This window comes from Sinocyclocheilus rhinocerous, unplaced genomic scaffold (genome assembly GCF_001515625.1).
Source record: "Sinocyclocheilus rhinocerous isolate Xijiao unplaced genomic scaffold, SAMN03320098_v1.1 scaffold36, whole genome shotgun sequence".
Lineage (NCBI taxonomy): Eukaryota > Metazoa > Chordata > Actinopteri > Cypriniformes > Cyprinidae > Sinocyclocheilus > Sinocyclocheilus rhinocerous.
Window position 1 is genome coordinate 2,350,826 of NW_015664459.1, and position 23,347 is coordinate 2,374,172.

Consider the following 23,347-nt stretch of genomic DNA (forward strand, 5'->3'; position numbering starts at 1 on the left):
ATATATATATATATATATATATTTGCATGTATATGAAAACTTATTGGAGTGTTGTTAAGACTCTTGCCTTTTCACCTAACCAGAAATGGCTATGCCTGGGTGTGTTTCATTAAAGATTGACTTTATAGTGTGGCTGTGGCATTGGCAGCCAAGTGAGACAAACATAAAAAAAGAATTCTAGCAGGAACTAATTAAAAAAAATGTGTATACAGGTAGCCAAAGAGATAGTCATGACAATGGAAATTTGCAGACACCAAGCAATGATCCTCTGGCTCATATGACACGTATTGTTCCCCTTTGGGACTGGGTTCAGTTGCATTTACACCTGAGGTTCAATTACAGTTTGACTGAGCCAATGCATCACAAACACACTAACCGTTTACACCACTCTGGGCCTCTGGCTTTTTTCCTGCTCTACCTGATTTTCAACTCCCTTAAAGATACCAACCTCCTTGACAAACCAGTTTTGGTGTTTTTAGTGTTACATCTAATTTCAGTGTCTTGTTTTTACTCCTTGCAGGAATATGCTAATAGATTTGACAGCTCCTAATGGAACATTCTTGCATTTGTTTGTGAAGTGCTTAAAATCACTAAAAAGCTTTTAATCATTGTATAATTTCTCTTAAAATCATTTGTAGATTTTTGATCTGTTAAGCATTATATAATGTTTGTTAATACTTTATTAATGAAGGTTATTATAAAGTGTTACTATAGTTTATATAGCACTGCTAAGAGTGTTATTTTATTTGATCAAGCCATATCTCATAAGTTAGTATACAATGAGAATGCATGTGTATGACACCCTGAAGCAAAGTACCAGTGCTGCATTCTTTTAACACGCAATGCGTGCAACTAGATTGTCACCAAGATGTCTGTTCAGATGTTATTCTTCATGAATATATCTAGAATGACCAATCAATCATCCCACCCACTTACAGGTTATACAATAACAGAGACTGAAACCTGAGACACCGCTTCGTACGCGAGGGCTGGTGCAAGCTTATAAGAGCGGCTCATTGTAAAGCTAAAGGCTTCTCTCCTCTATCCTGGTGCACAATTAGAGACTGCAGGCAACGAGAAATGGGTGAGAAATGTATACTTTTATGTATGTATTTTAATTTATTTTAAATTATTTAATCAGCCGTTTAGTGTTTTACTGTAAAGAATTGATTATAGCATTTTGTATAGCGATAGTTTATAGTGATAGTTCACCCAAAAATAAAAATTCTGTCATTTATTCAATGAAACCGGTATGACTTTATTCTGCAGTACACAAAAGAAGACATTTTGAAGAATGTTGGTAACCAGTCAGCTTTGGTGACCATTGACTTCCATTTTATTGACCAAAAAAAAAAAAAAACATAAACTAAACAACAACAGACAATTCTCAAAATATCTTATTTTATGTTCCACAAAACAAAGAAAGTCTTATACGGGTTTGGAACGGCATTAGAGTGAGAAAATTTTCAGCAGACAAAGCATTATTACTTGTTTGTCACAAGTAATAATCTCAACTACAAGGCAATTCTAAGTAATGGCAATACAATCAAAGGCAAGTCTCCAATTGCTACTGCTTTGCAGAATTTTTAGCATTCTTTGGCTGTTTGGAATGAAATAGTACACAGCTTATATTGTGCACTAGGATAATAATGAGTATGACTATAAGAGTATATTTTACTTAAAACTACTACTAGAAAACAGTGGCGAGTGGTGACTTTTTTAAACCGGGTATGCTGAGTGATAAGGTTAAGCCCCCCTCCCTCCTCCTCATCGCTTTTAAGACACACTCAAAGAGGAAAACACCGTGGCAGGTGTCGATTTAAAAGTATGCACATTCCTTCTTTATTTGTAAAGGAAATTCATCTCCAATCCTTCTTCTATAGCCTAGTTTCAGGTAGTTATTCGAATGCTAGAAAACAGCTGCTTTTCCGAGTAAAAACCGCAAATAACGTAGTTACTTTATGATACGTTATATTCAGAGGGTGGGGAGCAGGGGCGTCATGCACTCATTATTTTTTGAAGGGGGCACAAGTGGGGGGTCGTCATGTGACACATAGCCACAACAGCACTTATGTTTTATTTATTTTTTCCTTTTTATTCAAAACATCCCCAAACGCATTAACTATATCATGAAATATCTTGATTCTCACCTTTATAGATTGTTACATTATCAAAGAACATTTTCACTGACAGTCTAGTTCAAGCACTCTCAAAAACTCCCATTAAAATCACTGAAGCTGTTTACACTATGAAATTAATATCTTACAGATTCCTACAAACATTTCTTGATCTGCCGTTTCATTTTCTTTGACCAATGTGTGCTGGTATCCACAAAAATACTACTGTAAGCCCCATCATTTATATTCTATATAATGTTTCTTGCATCTCTGTCAAAATAGTTGGTCTGCTGTCTGAATGACAAAGTTGTAAACTGATTAACAATGAGCTTTGGTGGTCTTGCATCCTCTATCCACTGTAATCCTAACAGTATTGCAAGCAAACCGATATCTAATCACCTTATAGGTAAAATATCCACTTCTATGAGTTTTGATGTAAAAACCATGCAAACAGAAAAAAAATTCATATCAATATCATATCATATCATATTTTCAGCACTCTGTTGAGTGTACTGTTGATACATTCTGTGTATTTTATAAAAAATTGTACAAACTCTGTAGTTTTTATATTATTATTATTTCGAGATTAAGCATGTTCCTTGTAGGTTTTATGACAGGGTTAGATTAGGTTTAGGTTATATTTAGGTTACACATCATACTGTAAAAAAGCACCGTTGACGTTTAACTTTATTCTTTAGTCCTATTCTAGTCTCCCCCCACTATGACAACACAGCATCCGCATTTAGACCAATCAGCATGGAGACCACCGGCCGCAAGCGATCTGCCCTGCAGTTACAAATCTGGCAACAGAGACAAAGGCACAACTTTACCGTGACACAATCTAAATACGATGTGTTTTGCATAAATGCAAAGTAAGTAATCATTGTTTTTAGACTAATAGTTGCATGTATTTTTTCGCGATGTTTGCTTATACGCATGTCTGAGAAATGTGCATAAAATCGATATTTGTATATTTCTACCAGATTTATACTAATGATATTCTCTTAAAGTTATCGTTCATTTGTCATTTTTGTTGTTGGGTGTTTATGAAAGCTGTAACTTTATGGCTCAAGTAAACAACTTAGTCTGCGCATGCTCAGTTCAAACCAGATTATAGCCTAATTCTCAACTGTCTTCTCTTTTCATTTATTTAAAAATTGCATGCTTATTTTGAGTGATTATTAGAAATAGTTTGTAATGTATTGTGCTTTCTGCTTTAATAGAAACCTTCAACATCTATTGTAGCTACGACGCGCTCGTACACATAAAATGATAAATCATTGTTGACAATAAACAGGTTAGAATCCAATACCGTGTTCTCACTGCAGAAATGTATTATTAATAATCATTCATTATTTATAGGCTCCAGATAAAAAGGAAGACATATTAAATATATTAGTCTACATTTTTTCCCACTCAAACACTCATTGACCCCAAACCACAGTGGCAAACTGGTGCAGCTTTATTGTCAAAGTATGACACCTAGTGCTTTTAAATAAAACAACAACATTTAACTGTAAATGTAATCACATAAATGTACAATAAATAAAAATCTCATTGTAATAATATTAAACAGCCTATTATTTTTGTTTCCCTCTTCAGCAGTTGTCCTGCTTTGCTGTTAGTCTATTCACCATATTCTCTAAAACTGCATTTTAATGCACAGTTTTTATTCTCAAATAAACAAAATGTAGCTTGTTTTAAGGATGTTTATATATTTTACAGGAATCTCTCTCTATCTATCTATCTATCTATCTATCTAGTGGCGAGTGGTGACTTTTTTAAGCCGGGTATGCTGAGTGATAAGGTTAAGCCCCCCTCCCTCCTCCTCATCGCTTTTAAGACACACTCAAAGAGGAAAACACCGTGGCAGGTGTCGATTTAAAAGTATGCACATTCCTTCTTTATTTGTAAAGGAAATTCATCTCCAATCCTTCTTCTATAGCCTAGTTTCAGGTAGTTATTCGAATGCTAGAAAACAGCTGCTTTTCCGAGTAAAAACCGCAAATAACGTAGTTACTTTATGATACGTTATATTCAGAGGGTGGGGAGCAGGGGCGTCATGCACTCATTATTTTTTGAAGGGGGCACAAGTGGGGGGTCGTCATGTGACACATAGCCACAACAGCACTTATGTTTTATTTATTTTTTCCTTTTTATTCAAAACATCCCCAAACGCATTAACTATATCATGAAATATCTTGATTCTCACCTTTATAGATTGTTACATTATCAAAGAACATTTTCACTGACAGTCTAGTTCAAGCACTCTCAAAAACTCCCATTAAAATCACTGAAGCTGTTTACACTATGAAATTAATATCTTACAGATTCCTACAAACATTTGCACTTTGTTGTTTCTGACGAGAGAGTTCGCCAGAAAGAGGAATTCAGTCGCGAGTGAAGAAGACACTGGCATTTTAGCGATGACTCATCTGAACACCTCTGATTGGTCATTGCATTCATAAGCTCAACAGCATCGTGTGTGATTGGTTAATGCGCAGTGCTGTAAAAAGGCGTCTGTCTCTGGCTCGGCGCCAGCCAGCGAATGCAGATTTTAATTTAGCAGCTGATGATATGACGCACTGAACGTTCTAATCACGCCGGTGTGATTGTATTAAATATAGAAAATATTAATCTGCTATTTTTTGTCTTTTGGATGCTGCATTCAAAATCCACTTGGCTCAAAAATCTGTGCCCCCTCACTTTGAATTGGCATGACGCCTCTGGTGGGGAGATGGGGGATTCCCCCGCACTATATGTCTCTGCATCGACTGAATGATTTTTTAAATTTTATTTATTTATTCATTTATTTTTATTCCCAGTGAATAGGAGTTAAAACTCCCACCCGGGAGACACTACTCCAATAATAGGCCATGCAAAATACCAAAAAAATAAAAATAAAAATAATAATATATTTAAAATATTGCCAAGTAACATTGCAAACAACAATAAAATCTCTGTGCCCCCTCACTTTGAATTGGCATGACGCCTCTGGTGGGGAGATGGGGGATTCCCCCGCACTATATGTCTCTGCATCGACTGAATGATTAATTAATTCATTAATTAATTCATTCATTCATTTTTATTCCCAGTGAATGGGAGTTAAAACTCCCACCAGGGTGACACTACTCCAATAATAGACCAAGCAAAACACACACACAAAAAAACAACAATTGAAATTAAATAAATAAACAAAATAATAATAATATATTTATTATATAATATCTATAAATATTGCCAAGTAACGTTGCAAACAACAATAAAATCAGAAAAGGACTTTAATTGTAAGCGACACAAGTATACGGAAAATATACAGTTATGATGTTTTTTTTTCATATGATTTAGTCGAGTTTCGGCAATCGAGATCTGACAGCAACAGCGCATTTTTCCGCTCGTTCCCTACTCAGGGAACCATGGTTACATAAGTAACCTGAGACGTTTACCTCGCGCATGAAATCTCCCACAGACCAGCAAATCACTGAGAACGCGCTATAATCCTGAAGAGCATAGTTGCCAAAGTCCGCGTATTATACGCGACTTTGGGCTTCTTTTTTTTTTTTTTTTTTTTAGTTTGCTTGAAAATATCCCAGGTCGCGGGTTGCGGTTTTTTGGTCTTATTTTAAAAAATATGATTGCTTGTTAGGGATATCTGACAAGCAACTTGGTTTCTTTACTTATGTTCGCCGTATTCTCCAATGCATTGAATGACACTCTGTCTGCTCACAGGTTTAGCCAACCAGTGCAATATTATATATACTGCAGCGTAATTTGCCAAATGTTCCGCCCCCTCCTCCCCCTCATTGGAGAAAATCACGTTCAAAAAGAAGGCGCGTGACGCTGTAATCCAAGCGATGACAGAAGTAGACGTAGAGCAGTGGGATGACTTTCTTTTAGCCTATTTTTTTTTTTTTTACAGTGTTTTTGTAATGTATTAATTATCACGTGCTGTAATAAAAAAACAAGTAGTCCTATACTAATACTAAGAGTAAATATGGTTCGAATAGCCTATATTTTAGTAGGCTATAAATACATGGCTATGTTACAGCTCCTCTTTGAAGCTCTTGTGTTTTTCTCCTTTTCCATCTCTCCAATCCTATTCTGCACACAGGTGATTGGAGATCAGTTTTGTTCCCATTTTTGTTGCAGTTTGCTGATTTTTGTAAAATAGCTTCTGTTTTTGCTTTTCAGATAAAAGTGTGGTTCAGTTTAATATGTTGCAGGCTCATTTATTGGTAATAAATAATTGATAAATAATATTGATGATAAATCATAAAAAAAATTGGGCTTGTTTTGGGCTTGTTTTTGAAGCAGCGGTTGCTTATTTGTCTCGCGAGAGTTGGCAACAGTGCTGAAGAGTCATAGAGCGGAGGCGAGAAAGCTGCGGAGAACCGCAACTGACTTAGATTTACAGAAAATTACCGTTGTTTTCAAATAAATAATTTTACATGCTTATTCCCAACACTTTATTAAGCTTTAAGTCACATCTCAAAGGACAAGGGATCAACTTATAATCATGTTTATTAACCCGTGAACTCATACTCTCAGACGGCCTGCGTGTGCGGCGCATTCGCAGCTTATATGGACGGAACGCCACTGCTAGAAAATAGTATGTGTATAGTTTTAGTTTCAAAACCTGTGCATTGTCATCAAATTTTGTGTAATCTGGCTAGTCAATAAAAACCAGAAGTTGATGAGGTAAAAGGGAAATTCGTCAGCTCTCATTTTGTCAACAGCCTAGAGCAGGGTTCCTCAAATCTTGCCCTGGAGGGCCAATGCGCTGCAGAGTTTAGCTCCAACCCTGATCAAACTCAGCTACCTGTGATTTTCTAATGATCCTGAAGACATTGATTAGCATGCTCAGGTGTGTTTGATTAGGGTTAGAGCTAAACTCTGCAGGAAAGTGGATCTCGTGGGCCAGATTTGAGGGTCCCTGGCCTAGAGCCTACAGTATAGCCTACCTGTAATTGTTGTTACAGTTACAGGAAAACTATTGGTTGAAGTGCCACAACCCATCCTGTGGGTAAATGATCTCAAATACCACTGAACTCTTTCTTTTTCCCCTTATGTATGTATGTAAACAGCACAGAAGACAGCACTGATTGTTTATGCCCACCAGAGTCCCGCCTCATTCAACGCTGCTGCACGGGATGTAGCGGTTCAGGTTCTGACAAAGCAAGGCTATAAAGTCCTAGTGTCGGATCTATATGCTATGAACTTCAAAGCCTCAGCAACTGCAGAGGATATTAAGGGTAGGAATTTGCTGAAAATACAAAGTGCACCTACATTAAAATGCTACTATGGCTATAGGTTCTTAAAAGCGCACTGCAGTTGCAATTATTAGTGAACACAGGACCACTGTTTTACTGTAAATATTGCAGGTGATCTGAAGAATCCTGAGCACTTTATATACAATGATGAGATGATGGTTGCATGGCAAGACGGTCGTTTAAGTGATGACATTGCAGAAGAACAGCATAAATTGGAGCAGGCAGAGCTGGTTATCTTTCAGGTAATAGTTTCCCAGTGCTGCACAGTTACAAATGTCAGAGTTTACATTTTACTTTGATCTGAGAAAATAATATGATTTGGATAATATTTACAGTTCCCCCTCTACTGGTTTAGTATACCTGCCATCATGAAGGGCTGGATAGACAGAGTCTTAACTCAAGGATTTGCCTTCACCCTGCAGAAGATGTATGACAATGGCATTTTCAAGGTCTGAATCTTTAGAGTCAAAGCTTGTTTTGCTTGCTTGACATTGCGGATTACAAGGAAAGAGTCTGTTTTTGTCATTCTAATGGTGATCAGATTTTAATCAGATTAAAATGTCATTCACTATTCACACCAGGCTAAGAAGGCCATACTTTCATTCACCACTGGGGGAACAGAGTCCATGTTTAAGCCCGATGGCGTCCATGGAGACATCAATGTTCCCCTCTGGCCTTTACAGGTGAGATAAAAATATGAAACAGAATTTTTGTTTGATCTTTTTAAATATAGAGGGCTAGTTATTCAAATGAAGCTGCAAGAACAGCTCTTTGTGCACTTGGAATCATGCTGTATTAAGTGATCAGAGTTGAATTCCAGATTAAATCCATAGGGAATGTGGGTTGTCACCTATTTTAGACTTTAACCCAGAGAACTTTATTTGTACTTTTTTGGATTCAACTTTGCATGTTAATGTTAAAAATTACATTATGCACTACGCATATACTTAACTGTATAGTGTATGAATTTTATAATGTTATTTTGTCATTCGGCATTGGATTCTGATAGCCCTTCCCCTCCGCTGTGTAATTAAAGCTCAGTCAGTTGAGTGCATGAAGTGTCCAACATTCCACACTTCATTTTCTTGGTTAATTAAGTGCATCATCTGTGTATTTAAACTGCACTTTTTTATGCTACAAAATGGAATAGTGCATAATTGGGATGCACCTAATGCACTTTACAAAGAGGCTGTTTAATGACGTGGCAAATGTTTATGATATGGCATACCATTTTTAACTTGTAAAATAATAAAACTTATACCAGTTGAAATGAAGATTATAAACAGATTATGTGTTTTTATTACAGAATGGAGTGCTGCGTTTCTGCGGGTTTCAGGTCCTCGCCCCCCAAATCTTCTGGTGTCCAGCACACACACCTCCAGATGCCAGAAATGCCATCTTAGAGGCATGGAGGGAAAGGCTGAATGGTGTTTTTGCCGAAAAGCCTCTTTCATTTGCTCCGACCGAATACTTTGACCTTTCCTTCCAGGGAGGATTTTGCCTTCGGCCAGAGGTGAAAGAGAAGTATGCCTCTGAGTCCTATGGCATAACCACGGCACAGCATTTAGGCAAACCTCTTCCTCCAGACAACCAGACCAAAGCTAAGCAAAGCTAAAAGATCCAGTCGCACAAGATAATCATTCAAGGATTTAATTCTAGGAATTTTTAGCAGAATGAAGGAGTTTTAGGTGCAAATTTAGGTATCAAATTCTTTAATGATACTGTTTTGTGAATGTGGATGTTTTATATATATATATATATATATATATATATATATATGGAGATTAAATTTTGTGAATTTTAATGAGTTTAACTCGTACTCATGTTTTACTCGTGTTCAAGATGCATTTTCGATTTTAATTATAATCAAAATACAAAAAATAAATATATGACACTACTACTTTTTTGTATGTCTTCCCTTGTTCATCTCAATCTCAAGTTTTTTTTATTATTATTATTATTTATTCTTTGTATAAATACATTTATTCTTTTTAAGTAATTGAAGTAGCAACTGTTAGGTAATAAGTGAACACAACAAAAACACACTAGATTCATGCTAGAGCCAACTATTAAAATTAAGGTACATTTTAACCATACGATTGAACTGTGTGCACGAGATATACATACATACATACACGTACATATACATATTAAAATCAAATAAATATAAAGTTCACAAGCTTTCAAAGTTCTTACAGCTTTCTTATTCAAAGAGTCTCTGATATATGGATTATGGATTCAATATATAGATTGAACTGTGTTCCTGGGACAGAGATGGTTACATATGTTTATGCTGTATTTTTAAACAATTCGTTAATTACCTTTTTTAACGTTTCTGCAATTCTTTGCGTTTTATTTCGCAAATCATAATGTAATCAGTGCTGCAGGTTTACTGTGACAACGTGCCCCGCTAATGAGTCTATATCTTTCTTCTTAGGATAATTATGGAAAGGTTCAACAGCTTTATCTGTATGTGGCTACACAGAAATTGACTTTTAAAAAATAAAATTACTCGGAGAAACATTTATTGGAATTAAAGTGACAACTTGCCCCGGTCTCCCTTACGTGCTTACGCACACTGATAGCAAAGCGTCGCGACGCGAATAGGTCATTTAGATGCGCCAGCGCGTCATTTGCTGCAACGCAATCCCGGCCATCGCAATCCTATTCCCGGCGTCATGTACAGTTATTCCTCCATATCAGCCGTTTGACCTACTGAACGGAAGTTGAAGAGCTGCTGCTGATATTATGGACGGAATTCCAAAATGAACTGAAGTTAATTTATTTGAAAAGAAGCGCTGCGCGGTATGTGTTGCGTCTTTTATAACGTTACATATTGCTTTATGTGTTAAAATGGCTCATTCGTGGTGAATCGGCAGTGCAAGAGCTGTTGATGTCATGCATCAGTTATGCACGGACATAATTTTCTTTAAGCAATAGCCTGACTTTATTCTTCACTATTCTAAACTCACTTTATTGTTCTAAAATTAGCCAGAAATAGGAATCCTATTGGAATTTCCATAACGAGGTGGAATTTATTGTTAATTTTTTCCAGCATGCATAAAACGAGACCTTTTAAAACACATTTCCCAGTAGATCTATTAAAATTGCTAATGGAATAAATGCTCTTTTATGACATCAAAATAAATATAAAAAATGTAAATGTAGAAAAATCTTTCAGAATTTTAAAATACTTAAAGTTCGCTGTATAGTTTACTTTTATTGCCCAATAGCAAGACCGTATCCCAGTAGTAGATCTGATAAAGATGGTACAGTATCCAATCAGACTTAAAATAAATTGTATAATAGTAAAAATAAATGCATAAATAAATAAAAACATTCCTTCAGATTCCTTCATAATTTTTAAACTGATAACAGTTTTTTGTAAATTTTTTTTGAACATTAAAAGTTCCTGCTGTATGACAGATGCATTTCTAAAAGTACAAATATTCACATCTAGTCTCTAAATTAATATGAGGTTATGAAACGGCATGCATAATAATTATAAGAATCAACCAAATTCTATTTAAATTCATTTTTCATTCATTCATTAATTTGGAGTAAATTAATTCATTGGAGTATAGCAAGATGTGTCCGCGTCCCAAAAGTATTTTTTGTCAATTCTAAATCATTTGTTTGCATAAAGAGTTTTAAATCCTTATGTGTAAAATCTTTTTAAACTTACTGTTTTTATGTGCTGTTGAATCAGGAAGTGGAGGTATGTTTTTCTCTTCAGGTGCGCAGCATTGGTGGACAAGGGCGTGGATGTAGCAATGGTGCTGGATCTGGGTGAGAACTGCATGGAGCAGGCTAATGGAGGAGGGCTCGCAAAGAATGTCTCAGAAATGTTAGAACCAGAGCCCAGCACAGAGAAACCCAAACCAGTCAGAGCCAGGACCAGCAGTATCACCCAAAGAGACAAATCGACCCACAATGGGCCTCACACGCAGCCTTGTACCACTTGGGATGGCTGCTCCCAGGTTCAACGAAGACTCCAGAAGACAGAAGGTAGAAATAAAGGAGAATCTGCGCAGCCAAGGGAACCTTCCAAACCGCCACCTTGTCGAAGGCCACTTAGTCTGGAAATAAAACCACAGCGAATTAGAGCAACGCAGCCAGTGCAGAAGGTGATGCAGCCACCGTGGCGTAGTGGTGGCCCTTCTCCACCCATGCGAAGCTTGACAAGCCTTAGTTTGGGGCCAGGGAACTGGCTTCGCCGGAGTGAGAGCACATGCACAATGAACTCCACGACGCCCGCATGTGCTGGCAGGGGTCAAATGAGACCTGCAACCTCCTTGCCACATATTGCCAGGGGTATCGCTCCACTTCCTTCACCATCAACACCTCGTGGGCCGTGCCTGCTTGTGGCTCTTCGTCCCGTAAACCTGGAACAGGAGCGTCAGACCTTTTTTCATTCTAACTATCAATATGAGCCCCAGTTTGAGTATGCCTCCCCAGAGCCTGTCAGTGTTTTGGAGAAGTACAGAGAGGGATCCAGTCTCTTTCTGTCCCAGGTATGTTTTATATCGAAAATACACAAGTTTAGGTCCAGTGAGCCACCTTACTGTCAGTGTCAACTGCAGTCACATTTAAGTTCTGTGCATTTTCATGAAAAATCAAATTATTTCAATAAGAAAACATGAGTGGGAACACTCCCCTTATTTAGATATGCTGTTTCGCCACGTTGACTAACAGAAAGCAGCTTGGTTTGAAAGAGGCTTCTGTGTGAGCAGTGCTTCATACATTACTACAGTACTGACAATAGACAATGGACCCTTTTTGCCCACTCATTTTTACAGATGTTTCAATAAAGTGACTGCACCTTAAGGTAGCATCTTAACGGAAATAGAAACCTCATAAGTGACCGATTTGGAACACTCTATGTAGGGAGCAACTCTGTGTGCCATATAAATAGCGCATGAGAGACTCCAATTACAGTTGATTTGTGTAGAGTTTACATGTTTGCACGTTGCAAAGCTAATGATGCAATATTCTAATAAGCTTGAAATTATCCAAGTAAAATACTGAATTTTTAATGAGCTTTAACCATTTTTATCTATAATTTCTACAGTCGTGGCCAAAAGTTTTGGCAGTGACATAAATTTTGTGTTTTGCAAAGTTTGCTGCTTAAGCTGTTGTGGTGTTCCTTCACATTGTTTCTAGATTATTGTGTAGAGTGAACAGATGCATGAAAATCGATTGTTCGGAGAAGAAAAGGTGAACGCTGTCCTGTGTCCTGTGTTGTGCCAACAGTGAAGCATCCTGAGACCATCCATGTGTGGGGTTGCTTTTCAACCAAGGGAGTGGGCTCTCTCATAATTCTGCCCAAAAACACTGCCAGGAATAAAGAATGGTATCAAAACGTCCTGCAAGAGCGACTTCTTGCAACGGTCCATGAGCAATTTGGTGATGATCCATGCATTTTCCAGCATGATGGAGCAACATGTCACAAAGCAAGTGTGATGAAAAAGTGATCATTACATTGAAATTTTGGATCAGTGGCCAGGCAAACTGACCTGTGGTCAGTCCTCAAAAGGCGAGTTGACAAACAGAAGCCCACAAATTGTGATCAACTCCGAGAACTAATAAGGAAATAATGGATCGCCATTAGTCAGGATTTGGTTCAGAAGCTAATATCCATCATGCCAGAGCGAATTGCAGAGGTTATGAAGAACAAGGGTCAACACTGTAAATATTGACTCATTATATATTTTTTGCCAATAAAAGCCTTTAAAACTTATGATATGCTTATCATTGTTTTTCAGTATACCATAGAAACATGTGGGAAAATAATCTACAAATACTGAAACAGAAAACTTTGCAAAACACAAAATGTATGTCACTGCCAAAAATTTTGGCCATGACTGTACATCAAGACTGTTTTTTTTTTATTTTATTGTTTTAATTTTAATTAATTAGAATACCCCTGTTTGGAATATAGCCATAATGCTGTTTAAAGGCCTGTTCACACCAAGGACGATAACTGTAAAGATAACGATAAAGATATAGTTCTAAAAATCATTCTCAATATTAAAGAATAGCAGAGCCAACACCAAAACTATAACGATAAAGAGAAACGATATATTTGGAATCACTTACAAAATGATTTTTCTACAGCTGATGAACGTTAAAAAACTGACAGCCAATCAGAATCCATCCTGCTGTAACGAGCTTGTGAATTTAAAGCGGCAGACGAGCGTGCTCTTAAGGCCCGTTCACACCAAGGACGATAATTATAAAGATAATGATAAAGATATAGTTCTAAAAATCGTTCACAGTATTAAAGAATAGCAGAGTCCACACCACAACTATAACGATAAAGAGAAAAGATATCGTTGGAATCACTTTCAAACCGATTTTTCTCCAGCTGATGAACGATAAAAAATTGACAGCCAATCAGAATCCATCCTGCTGTAACAACCTTGAGAATTTAAAGCGCCAGACGATTGTGCACTTAAGCCCCGTTCACACCAAGAACGATAACTATAAAGATAACCATAAAGATAATGATATTAGCGACCACACCAGCGAACGATATAGTCTGTTTATTTTTAAGCGCCCAGTCGTCTGCCGCTTTAAATTCTCAAGGTTGTTACAGCAGGATTCTGATTGGCTGTCAATTTTTTATCGTTCATCAGCTGGAGAAAATTCTTTTTGAAAGTGATTCCAATTATATCGTTTCTCTTTGTCTTTATCGTTGTGGTGTGGACTCTGCTTTTCTTTAATATTGAGAACGATTTTTAGAACTATATCTTTATCGTTATCTTTATAGTTATCGTTCTTGGTGTGAACGGGGCTTTAGAATAAACAGACGATATTGTTCGCTGGTGTGGACGCTAATATCGTTATCTTTATAGTTATCGTTCTTGGTGTGAACCGGGCTTAAGTCCTGAAACTGTTGCCATTTGTCTCACCTCATGCCTCTTTCTAGGCAGTTGGGATTATGGAGTGTGTGCTGAGGAAGTATGAGACCTATGAAAACTTTGAAGAAGTCACAGGGGGCAGCTTGCTACCTAAGAGTCAAGTGTGGGCAGCCACACGCAAGTACCTACAGAAGGAGGGCTGTGTTGGTGAGGTGTGTGGATATCCCAGTTCAAGTGTCTGTGCATTAGTGTTTTGAAAAATAACAAAGAAATTTGTTAGCAATCTCGGATTCTGTCACCAGGTGGTTGTAAGTCTCTCCGATGAGCTTCTGTCCCAGGCAGTAATGATGGTGGAGAGATGTCGACCAACACTAACTATTAACTTGTCAGGAGCACGGCAACACTGGCTTGAGGGCATGCTTAGACACGAGATTGGTATGAACTTTAACACTCTTCAAATTATATATCAAACACTAATACTAAACCGATTTGTTTTGTCCTAACCAGTCCGACTGTGACAAGTGACATTTTTTTTTAAAGACATTTCATTCGTATTGCTGTTGTGTAGTTCAAGGTAGCCCTACATATAGTAAAATCTAATTGGTACAAATCCTGCTTGACATAAGAGAGTGCTGCTGTGAAGATGTTTTTTTTTTTTTGTAGGCCAGCCCAGATAGCATTACCCGAGGTTTCCTTGACTAATACCCAATAGGATGTTCCACTGACTTTTGGATTATGGCAGAAAATAAGCTCTGTGACCAACAAAAGTTTATGATTTATACACGTAAAAGCTAAATGTGACCCTGGACCACAACACCAGTCATAAGTTGCACGGGTATATTTGTAGCAATAGCCACAAATACATTGCATGGGTCAAAATAATAGATTTTTCTTTTATGCCAAAAACCATTTGGATATTAAGTATAGATCATGTTCCATTAAGATATTTTGTACATTGATAAATATATCAAAACTTGATTTTTGATTAAAAATATGCATTGCTATGAACTTCATTTGGACCACTTTAAAGGCGATTTTCTCAATATTTAGATTTTTTGCACCCTCAGATTGCAGAATTTCAAATAGTTGTATCTTGGCTAGATATTGTCTTATCCTAACAAACCATACATCAATGGAAAGCTTATTTATTCAGCTTTCAAATTGATGTATAAATCTGAATTTAAAAAAATTGACCCCTATGACTGGTTTTGCGGTTCAGGGTCACAAATGTAGGCTATAAACAAACTACACCACATTTGCTAGACTTCAATGTCACTACCATTAAGCCTCCGACAGCTCTTTAAGTCTTTATCTAAAAAACCATTTCCCTCAAAATATAAGTTAGCAAGAATGTGATGATAAGAGTAGGGCTGCACGATGAATCGAAATGGGATCGCGATTTGACAGAAGCTGCGATTGTCATGCGTATCTTTCAGTGAAGCACGGTTCTGTGATCAGCAGTAAATCTCCATCCAAAGGTCAGAGGGCGCTCTCGCGCTGAAACTCCAAATACGCCTCGCAGAAGAAACCCAGGAAATGCCTATTGCTGCAGCTGAATAAACAGAAGATTCAGCTGCTTTCATTGATTCAACGTGACTAATAAACACACGATTATGACAATATATGGTTTATCTGAGTTATTATTATTATCATTTTCATTAAAATAAAGTATATTTGTAATGCAATGCCTTTATCACTGCTTAGATACTATGAAATATGTTGCGTGCCTTATTCTGTGTAAGAAGCCACATCATCTCACAGAAGGATTTATTTCAAACACTCGACTGACGTTATGAAGTGAGTTTGGAGTAAAAATATGTTATTAAATGTGGTATTTTCACATGCTTTCAGATGGAGCAGCATTTACTTCACAGAGCCGTAGTTCACTGAGAAGCTATGCAACAGCTGTCATTATCGCAAACAATTTCTTCGATTTCATAATTGCGCAATAAAATCTATTTTTTTTGTGTAACTTGTCAGTGAACTACGGCTATGTGTAGTAAATGCTGCTCCATCTGAAAGCACGTGATGATGATTTCCTGCTGATTACAGAACCAGCATTACTATCAAAATGCGCATGACAATCGCATTCGATTAATCGTGCAGCCCTATCACAGAGGCTGTGAAAGCAGACTAGGGAGTAGTTTCCAGTTTAGCAAAATGATGTTTAATGTCCCCGAGGACATCTGTAGTCCCATTTAGCTACTGTTACTACTAGGGCTGTCAAAAAAATTCTTATTTTGAATATTTGTCGAATTTAAAATAAAAATCCACATTCGAATGCAAAAACGTTGCATTATGGCAGAAAATAAGCTCTGTGACCAACAACCAACGAATGCAAAAACATTGCATTCGAATTTTAGGTGTGCGTTAAGGAGGCAGCCTTATCAGTCGCACGAGATGCGATGACGATGTAAGTGTCATTGCATTTTAATGTTTATGTTAACAATATGCACTTTTTTTCACAGATAGTCGTGTTACCTGATGCTTTGAATAAACATGCATTAATAATATTTTGCTCGATGCACCCTCTTGTGGCCTCAGGAGAGAAGCCAAACGCTTTTCTTCACCCTAGCTGAAATTATGCATTTTAAATTCGAATATAATTCCTTCAATATCACTTATGTTCTGATTGGCTGTCAATGTGTCACATTGTGTAGCATTTTTGCATTTGGTCTCGGTGGGCAAAGCACTTGTTTTTGCTGGGTCACAGCTGGTTAGGACATTGATCTTGCTATACAAGAAATATTGTATTCTATTGACATTCTTCTGGTTGAATCTAGTTGATAGCTGACCATTCTTGATGTTAATTTTATAGTCTTTTGTCTACAAATCCTGCCCTTCCAGCAATTATATGACTTTCACTCCCAGGCACACATTACTTACGGGGTGTGAATAACAGCATGCAGCCATGGGCCACTTCTGTTGGGAGAAAGCAGTTTGGACTGAAACCAGCTAATCCTACTGAAGAGGGGCTTGCTAGTCTTCACAGTGTGTTGCTACGGAAACAGCCCTTCCTGTGGCGAGCCGCTCTGCTATACTATACGGTATACCATGCCACAAACATGAGCTTCAGCCAACTGTTCAGCCATATTGCTCGCTTTGTCCAAGATCCTGCTGTACGCTGGGAATACTGCCTCCGCGCTAAACGAGGACAGACAGATACCTCGAAACCAGGTGAACTAATCGCTAAGAATAGAACTGAGAAACATTTCTAATATGTGATGTGTCATTTTATTATGTTGACTTGAGAAAGCCAGCATTCTCTGATCTATCTATCACTATAAAAGCCTAGCACCTGATTGAGACGCACCCATATCTGAAACATGTTAAAGCTAGCAACCATACCAACAACATGCTAAGACATGTCAGAATGTTAATGTGTCATGAAACCCTAAAACACATTTTTTAAAATGTTAACATATATGAACAGGTTGCACATCAGTAAAAACAACTTCAGCACTCATTATGTCTATTATTAAGGCAAAAGTGGTTATTTTTTCATTTTTTTTAAAGCAATTTTGTTCTTCCGGTTCAAAAAGCAAAGTTGAGCCTGCGTCACGAAAAGTGACGTATATGCGTTAATCTGGAGTGGTGATTGACTGCCGTGACTGGAGAGTACACGTCTACGCAAGGCCGCAACCATGTCTTGAACATTGGGGGGTATCAACTTACATATACACTGCCGTTCAAAAGTTTGGGATCAGTACGTTTTTTAAAGAAGTTTCTTTCATCAAGGCTGCATTTATTTGATCAAAAATACAAAAAAACCCCCGTCATTTTGTGAAATATTATTGCAATTTAAAATAACAGTTTTATATTTTAATAAACTTTAAAATATAATTTATTCCTGTGAAACAAAGGTGAATTTTCAAGCATGATTACTCCAGTCTTCCTTCAGAAATCATTCTAATATGCAGATTTATAATCAATGTTGGAAACAGTTGTGCTGCTTCATTTTTTGGGGGGGTCCTGTGATACTTTTTTTTTCAGGATTCATTGATAAATGAAAAGTTAAAAAGAACAGTGTTTATTCAAAATATAAATTTTGTGCTACAATTTACACTACTATTCAAAAGTTCGGGGTCAGTAAATTTTCTTTCTTTTTTTTAAAGAAATTAATACTTTTATTCAGCAAGGATGTGTTAAATGGATAAAAAGTGATAGTAAAGACATACATTGTTAGAAAACATTAGTATTTTGAATAAATGCTATTCTTTTTATCCTTTTATTCATCAAAGAATCAAAAAAGAAATATCACAGGTTCCAAAAAAAAAAAAGATTAAGCAGCACAACAGTTTCAACACTGTTAATAAATCAGCATATTAGAATGATTTCTGAAAAATCATGTGACACTGAAGACTGGAGTAATGATGCTGAAAATTCAGCGCTGCGTCACAGAAATAAATTTTATTTTAAACTATATTAAATTAGGAAACCAATATTTAATATTTCACAATATTACTGGTTTATTTCTTTATTTTTGATCAAATAAATACTGCCTTGATGAGCATAAGAGACTCCAGTAAATATCATTAAAAATCTTAACTGATTTTTAACGGTAGCCTATATATAAAAAGCTATATTAATGCGCCACTGGGCTCGAGCCACATATTTTTAAATGTGAACCGGTGGATCGACAAGAAGCTAATGCATTATAAAAATCTAAACAATTAAGACACTAAGATATATTTATATGCTATATAATATAATAGCCTAATTGATTGATAATTGTTTAAATTAATATAATAATTGATACTTTTGACTCATCCCTTTTTTTTAAGACAGATCCCTTTTTTAAAGTCTTAAAAAGGTCTTTAAAGGTCTTAAATTTGATTTTAAAAATACTGCAGATACCTGGCTTTATTATGGTACCATTTGGAATAACTGTCTTTTGAATAAGCCCTTTTTAACTGTCCTCTCATGTCGTTTTGAGAATGTTCTATAGGCAACTAATAAAAAATAGGACCTCTGTACATTTATTTGTTGCAAATTTACAGACAATGCAATTGAGATGTTTTTATTGGCTTGTTGGGGTAATATTGCTGTCAACTGACAACAAAGTTCCCCTTCTGAACTAGCATAACTGCACAAGTTTTATAGTTAATAAAATCTTTAGAAACAAATTACATTTTTTATACTTTAATTTCCTTCAATAAAAAGGAAATTTATTAAGACGATGTGTAAAAGGTGTGTGGACGTGGAATATATGTTTATATATGTATATATGTTTTTTGCATATGTGTGTGTATACAGGTTGCTTCAGTAAAGATCAGGTCTACCTTAATGGAATTTTAAGGATTTTACGCCACAGGAGAAACATTGATTTTAAGATATTAACCGCTCTTGGCAAGGCAGGTCCTATTCACACTCATGTTTTTAAAGTAATATTATTTTTTTTCAGTGAATCTATTCCGTTAATAATGAATATACATACCAATGTATGTAATTCCTGTTTTTAGGTTTCCTATGAAGATGTGGACAGACTTCGGCATTTGGCTGTTCTAAATGGAACTAGGATTCCTCACTTCATGCAGGATGAAGAACGTTATCTTCAACACCTTGACCACATTGTCACAGTGAATGAACTGAGCGATGCAGAGCTTCAAGAGCTCATTCCATGAAGAGTTGCAAAAAAAGTATCAAAACCATTCAGTTTTTCCAGGCCAAAAAAACGGTGTCTGCAAAATTGTGATTTTACAAGCAACTGGTTGATATAATTTCGGATGGTTTTTCATGAAAACGTGATCCATGATGATCATCCATAAAAAGTATTACAAACAGCATCCAATGATTGATGTGGTAATTTGCTACATTAAGTGCCATACTCGGTAAGTCTGTTTACAAATACAATGATTGTCTGTTTTAAAACCATATGACTCTCAGGCATGAAAGACATGTTTGGATTCTTGCAAACCCAAGGTATGTTCGGAATGGCATACTACCATACGCATACCATTTTTTAAAATATACTGTGCACAGTATGCAAATATTCTGAATACGTCATGAATTATGTCGTACATTATGCCAAAGTGTGCAGTACTGTAATGCAGTGGGCTTGACTTGACCTTGTGTTTCCAGTGTTACGACTGAACCAAAAGCAGTATCAACTGTCATTTCTCTCTCAACTGATTAGCTGATCAGACTGAACAAAATAAGAAATGCAAAATAGTTGTAATTATTTCAGAGTTGACAATTGGATGTCGTATGGATTTTAACATGCATCGTAGACAACAGAAAATTGCTTAGTATACTGTTTTTAATCAACTACATTGTATGCGGTACAGTAGTATTCCATTCCTAACACCACCATATTCACGAGAAGCTGAAAGATGGTCATGTAGCATTTTAACTGCACTCATAATGTAATGGGCACATCCCATCATGCTAATTAATGATATCACACACAAGGCAGAGCTATTCGAGTACTAAATCAAATGAATTCCCGGTTGAAAAAAACAGCATATGCTGGTTAGGTATGTTTTGACGCTGGGATGCTGTACCAGCAAAGGACCAGCTTAAACCAGCATCCCAGCGTCAAAACATACCTAACCAGCATATGCTGTTTTTTTCTACAGGGTTACCATGGCAGTATTTATATGAGGTTTCACACGTGAACCTATGAACACTTCATATAGTGTTCTACTTGTCTATCAATTTCTCTATTATTTATTTATTATTTGTTTACCTCTTGTATTCACGTTAAACACGGAATGTCTGTGGTATTAGCTTTATACACAAGTAGCAAATGCATTTTTTCTTTAACTTAGTATAGCAAGCAATGCAAAAAGACACCAAGGCTGACTCGGTTTAATGAAGTGTTCGTTGAGAATCTGATGAAAAAGGAAATTACACTAATGAAAAAAATTGCCCCCTTTGGCACAGTTTTTTCCTCATCAGGGCTTATGAAATGCTAGTACTCTATCTAGAGATAATCAGTGTTCTTCTGAGCGCACCCTTGGTGGTCTTTATTACCTGTGCTAATGTGATGTGACACCTCTGTAGGAGAGATTGCATCTGAATCGGGAGAGAAATATGCATGGATCAAGCAGAGTTTACAAGAGAAAAGTTTAAAACAAGTTTAAACGCGACAAAGATGGATTTGTTTATTACAAACAGCTTTTCACTTCACAAGACTTTGATGCTCTGGAGTCATGTGTATTTTATCAACTGTTGGGACTCTCATTCTGACGGCACCCATTTACTTTAGAGGATCCATTTGTGAGCAAATGATGTAAAGCTTCTCAAAACATGCTCAGACAAAGAAAAAAAATCTCATCAACAAATTTTGTATTCCTTTAAATAGTCACTGTATCTTAATATATTTTATGTATGAATTATTAAAAATATCTTAATATTTCTATTCATTAAATTGACAAATTCATAACTAAAAGTAATTCATAATATGAATATATTTGTCTTTCACATTTTCATTCACAGCTGATTATCACTAATGACTCGCACTGAAAATGGTGGTGAAAAAACATGAGACGGATTAAAAACAGTTTCATTTAATATATCTTATTTTCAATAAATTGCAGTAAAGCCTCCATACCTGACAATACTATAGTTTATAATCTGAGCTCATATCAGCAGGGCAAGTCATTGAACAACACAATCTTCCAGTACATAACGTAACCAGGATCGGGAGCCCCCATCAGTCATCAACAGCCTGAGAATCATGGGGAAAGAGCAGGCATTCTTTCCCAGTCATAATATCATAGCTTAATTCAGTGTTGTTCCAAAAATTAAATGGAGATGTCCAACTCAAAAGGGGGGAGATGGGGGAATAACACCAGTTGGGTACCTAGATAATGATGGCAAGCAGCACTAATACAAAGTGAATGTAGGAGAGGGACTACAGCCCGTTGTGTTCATTCTGTACAAGTCTTGTGTTGCTTAATAACTTCTTGCTCCAGTAAACTGAAGCTTCACACCTGAAAGGCAGCATGTCTCTGCACGACACGTTGAGGTAAAAAGGTTTTCCTAGAGGAAAGATTTAAAAGCATGAATGAAATTATTAAAGACAATGAAATCATTTTAGACAAGTCCAAAATACAGCGTATTGACTTTGTGACATCCTGTACCTGCTTTTAGCCCATCATGTTGTGGTTGAGCTGCTTATTGCCAGTGCACCTTCTGAGTTTGACAGAGGCTGTCCCTTCAGCACAGGATCTACAGAGGAATGTCAGATGCCATGTCATATGATTTCACTTAGAGAGGATGCAAAACCTTGGAATTATTAAGATTGTTTGGTAACACTTTACTTAAAGCCTTTATGTATAATGCAATATAAAGGTAGTTTTAATGCATTAATTATGCCTTGTAATGCTCCTTATAATGCATTGTACAATCTCACGAATACTTGTAACCATAGTTAATACATTATAACACATCAATTCATTGTTACATTATGCATTTTAAATTTGGTTATAATTATTTACGACCACATATAATGTATTACATCACGCATCATGAATAATTATAATGCATTATACACTTTAATAACCCTTTATACAGCATTATACATAAATAAAGTATGGATGCACCGAAATGAAAATTCTTTGCCGAAGCCGAACAAAATGAAACACTGGGCCGAAGGCCAAATATCGAACACGTTTTTTTGCGTTTTTTCCCCCCCATGTATTTTGCCAATTGTTTTCACCATTGCATAAATTTAAAGGGGTCATATGATGTTGCTAAAAAGAACATTATTTGAACATTATTTGGTGTAATGAAATGGGTTTATGCGTTTTAAGGTTCAAAAAAACATTTTCCACATACTGTACATTATTGTTTCTCCTCTATGCCCCGCCTTTCTGAAACACGTCGATTTTTACAAAGCTCATCGGTCTGAAAAGCGAGCCGTGTTCTGATTGGCCCGCTATCCAGTGCGTTGTGATTGGCCGAATACCTCAAGCGTGTGACGGAAATGTTACGCCCCTTACCATATTGTGATGATGCCCTGTCAGGCCGGAGCGATGATTCAAATGGGCTAGAGTGAGCGGAGGCCGGCGGCTTGAGAATGGCGCGGCCGGGGGATTCGACGAAGGAGCGTCCGGAGGGCTTGCAGCAACCACATGTGACGACCCTGGGC

General features: G+C 36.7%; 3 protein-coding genes across 5 annotated transcripts in view; 2 read left to right on the forward strand and 1 right to left on the reverse strand.

Moving 5' to 3' along the window:
* nqo1 (NAD(P)H dehydrogenase, quinone 1) overlaps positions 1–9,073 on the forward strand; it is a 10,350-nt gene extending 1,277 nt beyond the window's left edge. Inside the window, exons 3-8 of the mRNA XM_016540876.1 lie at positions 939–1,084; positions 7,202–7,369; positions 7,499–7,629; positions 7,723–7,836; positions 7,969–8,070; positions 8,694–9,073. Coding sequence (XP_016396362.1) covers positions 1,081–1,084; positions 7,202–7,369; positions 7,499–7,629; positions 7,723–7,836; positions 7,969–8,070; positions 8,694–9,002 — 828 coding nt within the window. The 5' untranslated portion in view covers positions 939–1,080 and the 3' untranslated portion in view covers positions 9,003–9,073. The remainder of the gene's footprint in view (positions 1–938; positions 1,085–7,201; positions 7,370–7,498; positions 7,630–7,722; positions 7,837–7,968; positions 8,071–8,693) is intronic.
* A 957-nt stretch (positions 9,074–10,030) lies between these two features.
* Positions 10,031–20,733, forward strand: kiaa0895l. 2 transcript variants are annotated; one of them, XM_016540941.1, is made up of 7 exons: positions 10,031–10,192; positions 11,097–11,901; positions 14,319–14,462; positions 14,553–14,685; positions 17,122–17,427; positions 19,507–19,604; positions 19,713–20,733. In XM_016540941.1, exons 2-7 carry the CDS (start codon positions 11,161–11,163, stop codon positions 19,872–19,874), a joined length of 1,584 nt encoding a protein of 527 aa, XP_016396427.1. In that variant the 5' UTR covers positions 10,031–10,192; positions 11,097–11,160; the 3' UTR covers positions 19,875–20,733. The 2 variants fall into 2 exon arrangements, with proteins under 2 accessions (XP_016396427.1, XP_016396426.1); XM_016540940.1 differs by having other exon boundaries at positions 11,124–11,901.
* A 1,012-nt stretch (positions 20,734–21,745) lies between these two features.
* csnk2a2a (casein kinase 2, alpha prime polypeptide a) overlaps positions 21,746–23,347 on the reverse strand; it is a 14,746-nt gene continuing 13,144 nt past the window's right edge. For both annotated transcript variants that reach the window (XM_016540913.1, XM_016540912.1), the window contains 2 exons: positions 22,338–22,425; positions 21,746–22,236 (listed from right to left, as the gene is read on the reverse strand). In XM_016540913.1, the coding sequence (XP_016396399.1) occupies positions 22,352–22,425 (74 nt within the window). In that variant the 3' untranslated portion in view covers positions 21,746–22,236; positions 22,338–22,351. The remainder of the gene's footprint in view (positions 22,237–22,337; positions 22,426–23,347) is intronic.

Bases quoted from the DNA above. Each gene is read 5' to 3' on its own strand.
- kiaa0895l (XM_016540941.1), top strand. From the start codon at position 11,161: ATGGTGCTGGATCTGGGTGAGAACTGCATGGAGCAGGCTAATGGAGGA. The intron at 14,686-17,121 runs GTATGAACTTTA...TTTCACTCCCAG, and splicing joins CATGCTTAGACACGAGATTG to GCACACATTACTTACGGGGT. The intron at 17,428-19,506 runs GTGAACTAATCG...GTGTGTATACAG, and splicing joins GACAGATACCTCGAAACCAG to GTTGCTTCAGTAAAGATCAG.